The sequence below is a fragment of the Acipenser ruthenus genome, chromosome 13, assembly GCF_902713425.1.
Source record: "Acipenser ruthenus chromosome 13, fAciRut3.2 maternal haplotype, whole genome shotgun sequence".
Lineage (NCBI taxonomy): Eukaryota > Metazoa > Chordata > Actinopteri > Acipenseriformes > Acipenseridae > Acipenser > Acipenser ruthenus.
Window position 1 is genome coordinate 32,621,656 of NC_081201.1, and position 16,286 is coordinate 32,637,941.

General features: G+C 43.3%; 1 protein-coding gene across 5 annotated transcripts in view; it reads right to left on the bottom strand.

Annotated features, from left to right (window-relative positions):
- Positions 1-16,286, bottom strand: part of LOC117417700 (PH and SEC7 domain-containing protein 1-like) — a 46,215-nt gene that overhangs the window by 8,267 nt on the left and 21,662 nt on the right. For all 5 annotated transcript variants that reach the window (XM_058985154.1, XM_058985153.1, XM_058985152.1 and 2 more), the window contains 4 exons: positions 16,006-16,064; positions 15,724-15,813; positions 3,763-3,806; positions 335-525 (listed from right to left, as the gene is read on the bottom strand). In XM_058985154.1, coding sequence (XP_058841137.1) covers positions 335-525; positions 3,763-3,806; positions 15,724-15,813; positions 16,006-16,064 — 384 coding nt within the window. The remainder of the gene's footprint in view (positions 1-334; positions 526-3,762; positions 3,807-15,723; positions 15,814-16,005; positions 16,065-16,286) is intronic.

Sequence of the window (16,286 nt, forward strand, 5' to 3'; positions counted from 1 at the left end):
GGAGTACTCAACAGCACAGTCCTCATCACAATACTTCTCACTATACTCACATCACAATACTCCTCACTATACTCACATCACAATACTCATCACTATACCCTCCACACAATACTTAATCCAGAACTTCTTTTGTAGAAATTGATACTTATTGAAACACTCCACTCCCACAATACTCCTCACTATACTCATCATCACAAGACTCCTAATACTAATACTACTAATAATACTACTACTGCTACTAATTATAATAATACAGTAACAGTAATAATAGTAATAGTCTGAATAGTAATGATAACAGTAATAATATTTGTAATCGCAGCTGTGTGTCTCTTACTCCTCTTGCCGTCGGGGTCAGCGTGCACTTTGCGCACCAGGAAGCCCTGCTTGTAGGTCAGCGTGCTGGCCGGCTGGGACGCGCTCAGGAAGGGGTTTCCACAGCTGTTGATTCGCTTCATGGTGCGGGAGGTGGAGTCACTGTGACTGTCAGCCAGCTCTGAGAACGACTTGCGCAGCTCCTCCTCGTCACTGAGAGACATGAGAGAAAGATGAGAGAGGACAGAGATAAGAGCGAGAGGGCAGTGTAGATGCATCTACTCTTACTGTTATTTTTGAGACATCCGCCCAAACACACATCCATTTTAATACATCTGTCCAATGTGTGCAGCTCTTCTTTAAATAAAAGACACAAATCTGGTATTGAACGTAACTGTTGTGTTTAATAACAGGTATTCAAGAACAAGAACACGCTTGATGAACTTTGTCGCAGCTCTCGACTCCCTAAATTACTGGTGCCGCATGCACTAAACACGTCACATAGCTGCTGAATATAAACATACCCCCCATATGCAACACTGCATAGTCACATCAGTGCTTCTGTGCTTTGTTGCTTTGTCTGTGAAACGTGTTCTAGAGATCATACTGAGATAAAATTATATATATATATATATATATATATATATATATATATATATATATATATAGTAACTTTACAACTGTCAGATGTGTTGTTGAACAATATGCTTTACTTAATGACATTTGACGTTACTGTAATGTGCCAGTACAAGCTGAACCATTTGAGAACTGCTGTGTTTTATTAAAATCATTTTTAATCCATTTTGTAGCCTATTTGATATGGGTCACACACACGGTGCATTTAATCAATGTGGGTTTTATTTCGCAGGGAGATTCAGGTCACTCACAGTAATTTTCTCCTCATCGCTCTTAGATCAGTTGACACGGGTTGAAACGTCATAAAAGAAAATAATGGGTTATGGCAAAGATGCAGCTCTCCTTTCTTGTAAAGGTAAAGTAAACAGTTCTGTATTTTGACGTTTCTGTTGTGGGGAGAGGGGGCTAGCGGTAAATTGTGCAAGTTTCAAACTGAAATCTTATTCAGGGATACATTTCCATTCGGTAATAAAAATGCTATGAACTCAAAGGCTCAAAACAATACACTGTGCGCGTCCCTTGGTAGTAGCTGCCAGTCTGTTTTTCATTCAACAGTTTCCTTCAGTTTTTCTTGACAGTTTTTGTAGATTTGGTATTCGGCCGAATCCCAAAAACTTAGATTTGGTGCATCCCTAATATAAATGTTAAATATTTCTGTGCATTTGCTGCTTGTATGACTCGTCAAGCTGATAAAGACCACTTGGATCTGAATTAGAGAGAAAAACGACAGTGTTACAATACTCATCTCTATACTCAAAAGAATACTTCTCACAATACTCAAGACTGCAGAACAGACATCAGGCACAATACTCCCCGCTATAATCATCACTATACTCAAATTACAATACTCCTCACAATACACCTCACTATACTTACATCACAATACTCCTCACTATACTCACCATCACAATACTCCTCACTATACTCACATCACAATACTCCTCACAATACTTACATCGCAATACTCCTAACTACACTCACATCACAATACTCCTCACAATGCTCACATCACAATACTGCTCACAATACTCCTCACTATACTCATATCACAATACTCCTCACAATACTCTGAAGACACGCTGTGCACGTAGTGGCCTATTTAAATGATCCCCACAGTTTTGTCTGGGATTCAAATGAATGGTTTTTTAATGGGAGACTAGGCTTGGATTTCTCAATTTCTGGAGTGTGTGAGTCTGTAGAGAGTATCCCAGCGCAGCGAGGGAGCAGCTGTGCCTGCAATCAGCAGCTTTTTAATTAACCAGCCACTGGCTTGTTAGCCGGCTCCTTAATTAGAGAGGACTCATGCTTCTCACACCCCTCCCCTCCCCACGCACCACTCCACAGTGTGAAGGACCACACAGACACTTGATACTGATGTGATACAGCCTTCTGAAGTTTATTTATATCATATAGCAGACCCTGATACTGATGCAGCACAGCCATCTGAAATGTCTTTATAATATATAGTAGACCCTGATATTGATGCGATACAGCCATCTGAAATTTACATCGAATATATAGCAGACCCTGATCCTGATGTGATATAGCCATCTGAAATGTCATTATATCACACAGTTTGTATCAGCTGTCTTGTATCACATGAAAACGATGCCTCATTCACTGAGTTATACTGTTTAACCATTGTTATTTAACTATATAAAATGAAAAATCTAGTCCAGGGGGCTGATTGAGATACAAGCTGATTCTCACCCACTCAAGGTCAGAACTGCCAGTAAGCACACTCGTGGGCAGCTGCTCTGGCGTCTCTTTGAGCGGATTTCAGCTTGAACTAGCTTACAGCACCATTGACAGACCACAGCTGTCCCAGTACTGGATGGGGAACAGGTATTGATCAGTGCTATTGACCCAGAGGCACTCTGTCTGTGTATGCCAGTCAGTGCGTCAGTGTGACAATGTCTCATGTATGTGTGTGTGTCACTGCCCATTTTAAAAGCAGAGCAAAGTAATAAAGCACAGTGAAAGCATAGGTAAGCATTGTGAAGCACAGAAGGGTATGACAAAACCATTTTTTTAAATGGCAAACCAAGGTAAACTATAATAAATACATAGAATAACCATGGGAAAGAAATATGTGAGAGTGTGAGCATGTGTGTGAGAGTGTATGTGTGTGTGAGAGAGTGTGAGCGTGTGTGTGAGAGTGTATATGTGTGTGTGAGAGAGTGTGTGTGTGAGAGTGTGTGAGTGTGTGTGAGTGTGAGTGAGAGAGTGTGTTTCTATTCTTGTCTCTATTCTGTGATGTTCTGAGCCGCTAATTAAAATTCTGGCTTCCTGTATCTCGTTGCCATGGAAACGACTCTTCACTTATTCTCTGTAATTATGGGGCTGAGAACTGGAACCACAACAAAGACTTGAATACAAAGACACTCACACACACAAAAACATGCACACACACACACACACAAACAAAAAGACACAGACACACACAATACACACGCACATAGTTAATTACAGTGGCATGATACCAGTACCAACAGACTACCCTATCAGGGCCACTGCTTGTGCTTTGCAATATGTTTGTTCCCAGTCCATTGTGAAGGTGCCATCTGCTATGGTATGCTGATACCACCAGGATTACTCAGGGATTTTGACTCTTTACATTTCAAAAATACTCTAAAATACTCTAAAACACTTCCCCTACACACACTCTCAGATACAAACACACACTCTGCAACCTAAACTCAACTTGAAACTTGAACATGAAAAACACATTTGTCTTTGTGTGTTTCACATGTTACCTAGAAAGAAAGAAAGAAAGAAAGAAAGAAAGAAAGAAAAAAGAAAGAAATATCTTACATTGTCCACTGTAACTTCTCAGTCTTGATGGCGCTGTACAGGGCCTGTGAGGGAAGCAGATAGACAGACAGATGGTCAGACAGTGTCTAGATTTTACTGCACATAGTTGAAAGGTCACCTCCACCCATGACCTTCTGGAATGAGGAAATCAATGACCTCTATAGGAAAAAAAGGAGAAAAGAAAAACCAGTCAAAGGACTCTGAGTTGATTATTTTGTGTTAGAAAACAGACCAAGCTGAGAAACACGCCTGTGCTTCCCTGGAGGACATATTCAACCCAGCTCACAGCTGTGCCATTTTCCCAATAGACTCCAATGCTAAATGTTAAAAGCTAAAGCCAAGTTGCCCTACAGTTTCAAGCACAATGCTACAGGAAATTTCTGCAGACAAGCAACCAATGATATTGAGCATATTAATGGCAACCATATATACATTGACATAACTATTTTACTTTAAGAAAAGACATTTAAAGTCTGATCTTTGATTAATTATATTAAGTGTGGAAATTCTTGAAACAATCCTACAAACTATTTTCTTAAAGAAGAAAAATATATAATCAAATTTATGAATAGCAACTGGTTTTAAACAACTGGTTCTCTAGATGTTATGTAAAACTCCAGACAGTCAGACAGCCTCCATACAACATTTCCAGATTGTGATACTCTTAATAACCTGTACCAAAAAAATCACTTAGCAAGGTTACTGCTATGGGATATGCAGTGCTCTAGATATAGTCTGTGTAAAATGTGACACATATCTACAGGAACCAGACTACTAAAGCATGGCAGCGCTTCTGGTGTGGGACTAATAAGAACAAATATGAGAAAATCTAAAATCCAAGTAAACAACATTGCATGGCAGCAGGGAATTTTGCTGAAAGAACCTGATCACCAAGTTTATCAAAATCCTAGTTTCAAGGTTGATTTTGAACTTTTTTAAAATATTCTACATAAACCAAAACTGTGCTTCAGGAAGCAGGTGTCATTAATAAATCCAGTGCAATGAGCTGAACTATCCCCAGTCGATTCCCCTTCCCTCCCTAACCCCACAGGAGAGCAAGGCCAAGGCAGCCCTCCCTATGGGCCTCCCAGTCAAGATCAGCAACTTGGCACCACTGGGATTCAAACCAGTGAGTTCCTGATTGCATGACTCACCTTGAACACTCCACACGCTAGTGCCTTTACTGGGGGAGACCCTGGGGACCCCTGGTCAAGCCAGCTTACAGAGCTGGGCCTGTATCAGTGTCTCTCTCTGGTTAGAGAGCTGGGAGTGTTGTCTACCATAACATACCACGCCATACCAATTTAATTTATATAGCGTTCTTCATGTGCAAGCATCCCAGGGTGCTTTACAGCAAGCCAAAGGAGCTCAAACTGTTTGCTAGTGAAAGGCCAAATCAAACTTGTTTTGAATTTAGATTTTAAAACACTGGCAAACTCGACATTCCGGATCAAATTTGGAAGTGAATTCCAAAGTGAAGAAGCTGGGACACTGAAAGCGCTCTGTCCCTGCTGTTCCTTGCTCTGGCCTCTATACCTGTTGTTTCTTGCGCTGGCTGTGCTGGTTCTGGCCGTGCTCACGGTGGTGCTCGCGCGGTGCGGGGTGGCTTTGCTGCTCTTTGCCCAGCAGATCCGGGTACATCAGGGGCTTGAGGGAGCGCGTGCGGGGGGCACGCGGGTAGCGGAAGGGGTCCATCACACGGAAGTCTCGCCCATACCGTACCGAGCAAAGTGAGCGAGAGCGTAGACCCCCCGTGGAGTGGAGGCTGTTCACACCGATCATCCCTGCGAAGACCGGAGCTAGCGCAGTCTCTTCTTCAGAGCACAGGTAGAGAAGGGGGAAGGCCGAGTTAGCACTTCTGTAGCTCAAGGGATAAAGTGCTGGTAAAGTTGGAGATAATCTGCTGGACTGAGCTAGTAGAATCACTTTTTTTTAGCTTGCAGGTTATGTACTGCTATTCTTGGGAGGTTGTCTGTTGAGCCCAGATAGAAGAGTCACTTGTTCAGCACTTGTTAGCAGGTAGAGCAGGATTCTTAGCTGAGACAGTGTCGTCTATTATTTGACTCAGGTAGAGTACTAATATGGTTCAGATAGTCTCTGATGAACTGAGCTAGTTTAGTTTGTTCTTCAGATCACACATAGAGTACTGCTAAGGTGTCTAAGAGAATCTCTGCTGCTATGAGATATTGCTGCTTTAGCCCTTAAGAAGAGTGCTGCTTGGCTGATTCACTGCTTTAGCCCCCCGGTAAGGGAGCAGGTTATTATGGGTAGGGTGAGCAGACAGGACTGGGAGATCTGTTGAAGACCTGTGTTAGTGGAGCGACTTCTTGAACACACAGGTAGAGTACTGGCAGGGTTCAGCGATTATCTCTTGAGCTGAGATAGCAGTCACTCCCAGACTGAGGATGGTTGAGGCTCTTAGATGAGCGAGTGTAGACACTCCTTCAGCTCACAGGTAGAGAAGCTCAAAGGTTCTTTAGCGGCGCTAGTGTAGTAACTCCTTTAGATTGCTGCTTGCAGTGCACTCCCCATCTTGTCACTGATCATAGATTACTGATAATTGGTTATTGATCCTGCCAGCCCTTAGTTGATCAGGTGTATATAGAAGAATATGTATTTGAACAGGCTATCCTGCAGGCAGTTTTATTATACTATTATAAATTATTATATATATATATATATATATATATATAGAGATATATAGATATAGATATAGATTTTTTTTAGCATAAAGTCCACCAATTACATTTCATTTAGGCCAATTTCCAGTTCAAAGAAAAGAAAAAATAAAGCTAAAAAAATATTTATAAAATGTAATTTGTGACAGAATCTCACATGGACTGGTTCTTTTCTCCAGCCATCCCTCCCCACTTTCCCTCTCACCTCAGCTAGCCAAACAAACTCACTGTATAATATCTTCTATACTTTTCTTCTTTCTCTCTCTCTCTCTCTTTCTCTCTCTCCCTCTTCCTCTCAACCTTCTCCTTCCCCCTGTTCTAGATCAGCACTCTCCCCTTTCACTAACCTGTCAGATATTAAACAGGCTGTTTCCAGCAGTGGAATTGAGAGACCTACTCCAACACAACACAGTGAGAACGAGAGGAACGAGTGCAAAACACACAGACACGCTGACAGACAAGCAGACAGACTGACACGTAGGAAGATAGCTACCTAGATAGCTAGATAGATAGATAGATAGATAGATAGACTAGCACAAAGACACAGACGGACAGACAGACAGTTAGATAATAAAATCGACAGACATACAGGCACGGACAGACAGATAGACAGCCTCCCACTCGAAGCTGAGATCCCAATTCCCACGCAATATTATGTCACGTTGAACCGCAAAACCAAACAAACCGAATTCTGGGAATTTCGGAACACAAGAATAAAGAAATCCGTACGAGGCGTCTGATCTGGAAAATCAAGAAGGAAACAGATGCCTGCCACTAGAAATACATATATTAAGATATAAATATAAACAAATGAACTGACGTCCTTGTTCTGTCAGCCTCTGTCTCACAGACAGACAGAGAGACAGCACTGCAGCCGTGAAAAATCTATCAGCAGAATTGTTATATTTTTTTTATATATCTAATAGATTTTTCTTCTGTGTCTTTTCAATCCTTTTTCTGTTTCAGATTAAACAATCCTTCTCCAGTGATCCCTCTCTTTCTCTTCTCCTTCCTCGTTCCCTTGTTTCTATTGCTCATGCGTTGCTGTTTTTTTTGTATATATTCTTTTTTCTTTGTTAATTATTTTTTTCAATCTCTCCTTTTCCTTTCAAAGCTGCTAATTACGACAGGATGGCTCCTCTGTGGCCCATCTCCATATCTTTCTCACTCTGTTTCTTTCCTTCTATCTTTTTCACTGCCTCGTCCAGTAGCTGTTGCTTTTTTCCTCTTCTGCAGATGAAAGCAGCCCTGATCGCATTGAATAACAGAACTGATGAAGCCAAGCCGTCTCTCTCTCTCTCTCTCTCTCTCTCTCTCTCTCTGTTGCTCTCTCTCTCCCTCCCTGTCTCTAGGCAGCAAGTTACAACCCTTACATGCCAATTAGCATTCAGAACTAGTCTCCAGCAAGCTAGCAGAGAGAGAGAGGGAGAGGGACAGAAACAATAGAGGGGGAGAGGGAAAGGGGGGATAAATGTGGAAAATTAGGAGAGTGGGAGGGGGGATGGGGAGAGGAGATCAGATGGGGAAAATGGAAAAGGGGGAGAGGGAGAGACTGACAGGAGAAACAGGTAGGGAAGAGTCAGTTAGAGTGTGTGTCTCTCTCCCTCTAACACCTCTCTCTCTTCCTCTCCCTCAATCTCCTATCTCTTTTTCTCCTTCCTGCTCCTCCTCTCCTTCCTCTACTCTCTCTATCCTCTTTTTATTATCCTCTCCTCTCTCCTACCCTCTGTCCTCTTCCCTTGTGAATTGTTAAGCTGCACACTGACTGTGTGACTTGTCTTTGATTTAAACCTGACCTGGTTCTTTCACTCCAACCTGATTGCACTCTCACTGCGCACACCGATACACTGTGAAACACACTGAGACACACAAACACACACTGATACACACACACACACACACACACGCACACACTGAAACACACGCACACTGAGACACACACACTGAAACACATAAACACACACTGAAACACACACACACTGATACACACACACTGAGAGACACAAACACTGTTACACACACACTGAAACACATAAACACACACTGAAACACACACATACTAACACACATACACACTAAGGCACACACACACACACACACTGATACACAAACACACTGAAACACACACACTGAAACACACAAACACACACACACACACTGATACACACACACTGAGACACACACACTGAAACACATAAACACACACTGAAACACACACACACTGATACACACACACTGAGACACACACACTGAAACACATAAACACACACTGAAACACACGCACACTGATACACACACACTGAGAGACACAAACACTGTTACACACACACTGAAACACATAAACACACACTGAAACACACACATACTAACACACATACACACTAAGGCACACACACACACACACACTGATACACATACACACTGAAACACACACACAAACACTGAGACACACATGGAGACACTCTGGAGACAAACAAATTCAAATTCAAACTGGCTTTATTAGCATGACATGAGTGATCCAGTGTTGAACACACGTTACATAAAATAACATACAATGTTAATAACACATAATATCAATCCCTCCCACCCTCCAATATCAACCCCCCGCCTGTCTAATTTAACATGAACAGTGCACTTCTATTGAGTGTCTCCACACTGTCCCTCAGGCTGTGACAGGCACACACGTACTGTCAGAGCCTCCTCTCCCAGCAGGATCTGCAGTCTCTCAGGGTCAGGCAGGTGTGGAAACTGGGTCAACTGACGCGAGAATTGCGGGAGGTATGTGTCTCTTATTTGGCAGTATTTGGAGCAGGACAGCAGGAAAGCGAGAAGTGCACCTCTGTTTCGATTTCTCCCCGCTCACAGTGACTGCACACACTGAAACACACACACACACAGATACACACTGATACACTCTGAGACACACACTAAACCCACACATTGAGACACATTGACACACACACGGAGACACACACACTGACACCCCAGTCTCTCTCCTCCAGTCTCCCTCACCCAGTCCTAGTCTGTCTCCCCCTTTCCCTCTACCCCTCTCTGCTCTTTCTCTCCTGTATGAGATTTAAGCTGCGTTGTTGTCAGTAGAATTCAATAACTGTGTAGTGGTGAATGTGAGAGGCAGCCCCAGTGACTCTCTCTCTCTCTCCCGGATTGTGGGATTGTGGGAGGAGTCAGGTGGTGAGTGGAGCACAGGAGCTGCGATTCAGGAGAGTCTAAGCTTTTGCAATTCTCTCTCTCTCTCTCTCTCTCTCTCTCTCTCTCTCTCTCTCTCTCTCTCTCTCTCTCTCTCTCTCTCTCTCTCTCTCTCTCTCTCTCTCTCTCTCTCTCTCTATATATATATATATATATATATATTTGTGTTTTATGTCCAATTTGTTTGTGTTGTTTGTTTAGTTAATCGTAGATCAGCAGAAAGCATTGATATGGCGTGTAGTTCGGGGGGACTGGGGGTACCGACTCGCCGGTATGGCTGCCGTTGTGTGCCTGATATCGGGGTGTCGGTGGAGGAATGCCTGGTGGCGGTAGGAGAGGTTGTGGGCTTTAACAAAATAAAATCAGCTTTTAGGATGAATAAAGCTCTAGTCATTTTTTAACTGATACAGATTTGGTAAACAAGCTAGAAGAGGAGGGGTTTAGTGTGCAGGGGTCTTTTATTGAAGTTCCACCTTTAGTGACACCCATAAAGTAATACTGTCTAATGTCCCTCCCTTCTTAAAAAACAAGTTACTGGAAAGAGAGTTATCAAGATATGGAAAATTAATGTATCCCATTAAGACAATCCCTCTAGGATGTAAAACTCCCAGTGTAAACATGTTTTGTCTTTTAGAAGACAAGTGTTTATTTTACAACATGATCCTAATTTGGTTATTGAGGTAGCGCGGAATTTTAATGACAAGGGGATGAATTATGTTGTTCTTGCCAGTTCTGATGCAATGAGGTGTTTAAATGTGGAGCTCAGGGACATCAAAGGAAACAGTGTCTGAGAAACAGGGATCGGGCTGAAGCAGAGCAGTATAAGGGAGCTCCTGGCGGAGAGGAGGTTGGAGGCGATTGGGGAGAGCGGGAGGACGAGCAGCCCCCGGAGCCAGCAAAGCCCGAGTCAGCAGAGCCAGCAGAGCCAGAGGCAGTGGTCCCTGAAGCCGAGTTGACTCCGCAACATAAGAGAAACAGCCAAGCGCAAACAGCCTCAGGGCAAGAGGCTGGACAAAGCGATGAAGAGTTAGAAATAGTAGCGGAAAAAAAGAAAAAGAAAAACAAACGGTCTGAAGAAGGAGAGCCAAAGTGGGACCCTGGGTTAGTGTCTGTGGGCAGCGGAGAGAAGACTCAGTCCCCCAGGGTGAAAGTTGCGGAGAGCGGAGGCAATCCCCAACCGATGCCAGAGGAGGAGCTGACGTCTTCCCCGGAGGCTGTGCCACCATGCCCAGAGGAAGAAAGCAGTACAGAACTGGCCTTGTCTGAGTATGAGACAGGGAGTAAGACAGGGGGCATCGAAGCTGAATCTATGGCTGTGGAGAGAGGCGAGGCCGCTGAAGAAGACGGGGCAGACGGCGAGGATGATGGGGGGCTCTCTGATTCCTCGTTAATCTCAGATGTCCCTGACAGCCAACCAGTCAAGAAAAAACTATATACATTGCTGTATATTAACAATTTTCTTGACAGTACCAAAGTTAAGAGGGGAGTGGACATTAAAAGTTTTTTTCCATGATTTAAAATTGTTTTTACATTCTGCGCATGTAGTCTCCAGGAAGTCCACGTTTGAGGACGGACTGTAAAGAAAATGATGATACGATCAAAAACATTATTTTAAAATGGATTTTTTTAATATGATATTTTTATTTTTATTTAGTGGTTGTTTTAACTTGATGGTCTTAAATATTTTGTCCCCATGGAAAAGTCTATTTTTATTTCTTTTAACGTAAATGGTTGTAGTCTTTTAAAAGAGCAGGGCTGGGGTTGTGTTGCTGCAGGAGACGCACATTGAGCAGGAGAATGAGGCGGTCAGGCTGTCAGAGTGGGGAGGTCAGTGTGTGTTCAGTCACGGCTCCAGCATCAGTGTGGGAGTAGTGGTGCTTTTTAAATCAGACCTGGATGTCAGTGTAAAGCAAGTAGAAGAGATTGAGAAAGAGTGGCTTTTAAAACTACAGACACAAATAGCTGGTTTTAACTTAAGAGAAATAACTGTATTGTTTAACAAGTTGAATCAAACCATTTTAAAATGTAATAATAATGATGTACTAGTGGTTGCGGGTGATTTTAATTGCACTATAGATTTTACAAAGGATAGGACCACACCTACCTTGTGAAAGTCCTGAAAGCCTTCGGGCTTGGCCCTGTTTTTATTTCCTGCATAGAGCTTTTATACTCTAATGTTTTTAGTGTTTTACTTTTAGTGTTTCGGTGAGCAGGGGCATTAGACAGGGCTGCTCTCTGTCTGGCATGCTGTACTCATTGTCTATAGAGCCACTGTTGCATCTTCTGAGGGGCAGGTTGTCTGGCTGGGCGGTGCCTGCCTCACCTGTCCCTGTCTCTGTGAAGGTATCGGCCTACGCTGATGATGTGAACGTGTTTGTGTGCAGTGATGGGGACGTCCAGGCCCTGAAGGAGAGCTTGGCAGTGTTTCAGAGAGCATCATCAGCACGGATAAACTGGGCAAAATGCAACACATTCCTGTCAGGCGGTTGGCAGGAGGGGGGGGGGGGGGGGGGGGGGCAAGCTGCCTCAGGCCCTGCAGTGGGATAGGACTGGGATTAAGGTGCTGGGGGTGTTCTTTGGGACAGAGCTGTTCATGCAGAGGAACTGGGAGGGCCTGGTGGATAAGGTGAGGGGGTGGCTGCACAGCTGGCAGGGGCTGCTGGCTCAGCTGTCATTCAAGGGAAGGGTCCTGGTCATCAATAATTTGGTGGCCTCCATGTTATGGCACAAGCTGTCTGGACCCTACACAGGGAATGGTAGAGGAGATTCAGAGAATATTGCTGGAGTTCTTCTGGTGGGAGATACTGGCTGAGGTCGGCAGTTCTGTACCTCCCCACTGATGAAGGGGGGGGCAAGGCCTGGTCAGCATTGCCATCAGGGTGGCAGCCTTCAGACTGCAGGCAATGAAAAGGCTCCTGTACACCGAGGAAGGGGCTCACTGGAGAGAGATAGCCTTTTATTTTTATTTATTTATTTAGCCGACGCCCTTATCCAGGGCGACTTACAAGATATCACATTATTTTTACATACAATTACCCATTTATACAGTTGGGGTTTTTTTTGTAAAGTACCTTGCTCAAGGGTACAGCAGCAGCGTCCCCCACCTGGGATTGAATCCATGACCCTCTGGTCAAGAGTCCAGAGCCCTAACAACTACTCCACACTGCTGCCCAATTTTCTGAGAAGAGTAGGATGAATGGGGCTAGATCGGAACTTGTTTTTAATTGATTTTTTCAGGTTAGGTAAGACAGGTCACCCCTCCCCCCTCTTTTTATGTTAATATTTTTTAAATGTGGCAGACAGTAAGAGTGGAGAGCGAGAGGGGGTAAGTGACAGGGCAGTCTTTACTAGAGGAGACCCTCTTCTTTAATCCCCTTTTTCCCATTCAGTTTTTTCAGTCAGGGGCACTGTGTGCCAGTTTCGTCGAGGCCGATGTAACCCGACTGGCTCACCTGATCGAGTCAGGCCAACCCTGTTGGATCTCAGTGGCTCATCTGGCTGGGCGGCTGGGCTGGCGCTCGGACAGACTGGCTGAGAGAATGATTAATGAGCTGAAGAACTCTCTCTCCCCGAAGCTCGAGGAGGCTTTGGGGGAGGGGCTAGCTGGGGGGTCAGATCAGGGAGGGGACCCCTTTTTCCCTACAGTTTTTTTATCCCCAGGTTTAGGTGAGGAAGAGAATGGGGAAGAAGTGAGAATAGGGAAAGTGGAGAGAGTAAAAAATATAGCTCTCCAAGCAGCAGAGGGGAAAAAACTATATGAGCTGAATGTTAAAACAGTCCAGTCCAAACAGCTAAAAGGGATTGTAGACACAAAATGGAGAAACCATTTACAGGTAGCGGAAGAAAGAGAGCCAGTGTGGAGGGTGTTGTACAAACTGCCCTTAACCAAGAGTGCAGGGGACCTGCAGTGGAGGATCCTGCACTGTGCTGTGTCTACAGGAAGAGTGCACCCAGCATCAGTGCTGAGTGCTGTTTCTGTGGGGAGGAGGAGACAGTGTTCCACACGTTCAGTGACTGTGTCAGGCTGGGGTTGCTCTTGCAATCTTTTGAGGTGACTTTCAGATAGGCGATTTTTATTTTTGGGTTCCCCTATAGTTTTAAAACAAGGATTAGGAGTGTTTTAATGAACTTTATTTTAGGGCAGACAAAATTGGCTTTTTTAAAATCCAGGAAAAATAAGATTTTAGAGGCAGGACTAACAGATGTTGTCAGATTATTTCATATTTTAGTAGTTAGCCGGGTAATGGTGGATTTTAATTATTTTAAAATAGTCAGTAACCTGGAGGGCTTTCAGGAGAGGTGGAGTGTGGGAGATGCCTTGTGCTCATTGAGTGAGGAGGGAAAGCTCCTGTTTAATTTAGTTTTATTGTTTTATAGTGTTTTTATTACTTCGGTATTAATATGTTTTTACAGGAAAAACACTATTTAGATTTTTTGGATAATATTGTTTTTTTGTGTTTTATTACATTTTATTATCCTTTTATTTGGTTAAAATCTGTTTTCAAAGGAGAACATGATGTTTTTTAGGATTTTATGCTGATATGCTGGGGGGGTTTCGGCTGATCCCCAGAGCCAGCAAGTATCTTAATACATTATTGTTATTGAATGGATTTTAATTTTAATTGCAATGATTTAATAAAGGATCTTAAAAGTCTCTCTCTCTCTCTCTCTCTCTCTCTCTCTCTCTCTCTCTCTCTCTCTCCTCTCTCTCTCTCTCTCTCTCTCTCTCTCTCTCTCTCTCTCTCTCTCTCTCTCTCTCTCATTAAATCATAGGCATTCATAAATTGTCAATAAGCAGGCTGACTGCTGCTGCTCCTGAGGTCTCACACACACACACAATTCATAGTCTCTCGCTTCCTTACTGTAGCCAGTGCCAGTGTCCCGCAACCCTCATCTAAATTTACAAACACCACATTTAAGGAGCGTTTTGAGATATTGTCTTCCTACTCACCGCAGCACTGCATTCAATAATTCTCTAGTGTTGCAGGTGAAAAATGAACATGACAGTGTCAGCAATTTTACAAAGCTATTGCAGACATGGTCTCAGAACTTAATATATTTTAGACCGTTTGAGATAGTGACTTGCATAGGAACCATACACTTTGAGAGGGTGACTTCTATAAGAACTGTGCACTTTGAGATGGTGACTTCTATAGGAACCATACACTTTGAGATAGTGACTTCTATAGGAACCGTACACTTTGAGATGGTGACTTCTATAGGAATCGTACACTTTGAGATAGTGACTTCTATAGGAACCATACACTTTGAGATAGTGACTTCTATAGGAACCGTACACTTTGAGATGGTGACTTCTATAGGAACCGTACACTTTGAGATAGTGACTTCTATAGGAATAATACACTTTGAGATAGTGACTTCTATAGGAACCGTACACTTTGAGATAGTGACTTCTATAGGAATCGTACACTTTGAGATAATGACTTCTATAGGAACCGTACACTTTGAGATAGTGACTTCTATAGGAACCGTACACTTTGAGATAGTGACTTCTATAGGAATCGTACACTTTGAGATAGTGACTTCTATAGGAACAGTACACTTTGAGATAATGACTTCTATAGGAACCGTACACTTTGAGATAGTGACTTCTATAGGAACCGTACACTTTGAGTTGTTGCCTTAAGTTTGGTACACAGCTGCATTCACTGTTACATTGTTCTGTCCACATCAATAATACAGACCACACACTTTCACACAGCGTAATGAGTTGGCATCTCAGTCCATTGAATCGAATGGAAAGGCAAGGGCTGGACACGAACCACAAACCACACAGTTCAAAGACAAATGCACTATCATTGAAGGAAACAGGAGGAGATCAAACGCATCAGTATCTTCATAGATGGTACCCTGCTTCATTCTATGATTCTCTCAATACAGTTGTATTATATGTGGTGTTCAGTAAGAAATTAACCATTTCACTGCCCACACTGTTTTATCCTCTGGTCAGATATCATTGTATTTACTTACTGTGTTAGAGCTCTGAAATACATGAATAAGCTTTTCAAACCCAGCAGAGCAGAAAGATAAGATTCCCGGGACAATTCCCACTCACCTTGAGGAGATCTTTGGGAAAGTCTGCTCCATTGTTGAGCCCTTCTAGATTAGCGATGAATTGAGGACAGGTCATCCTCTTCCCAATGTTCTGTGAGGGGGACAGGGGGCATGAGAATTGGAACTGGAAGGAATGAGATTTGAGGTCTGCATTTTGTAATAAGTATCCATTTCCCCTCCTCCCTTCTACCCCCTCCTTCGTATTAATCCCCTCTCCCTTCCACCTCTCCATACACTTTCTCTCTCACTCTTCTCCCCCCTGTCATTCCTCTCCCTCACTCACATGTCCGTGCAGGTCTGTATTGAGCAGCATCAACGCGCAGGTCAGTGTGTGTACTCCGTCTGAAACACAGAGACATACAAACAGGTGAAGGCAGCACTAAATACAGAACACACCAACACACAAACACATGTACACACCAACACACCTACACACCAACACACAAACACATCTACACACAACACATCTACACACCAACACATTAACACATCTACACACCAATACATCTACACACCATCACATCTACACATCAACACATCTACACACCAACACATCTACACACC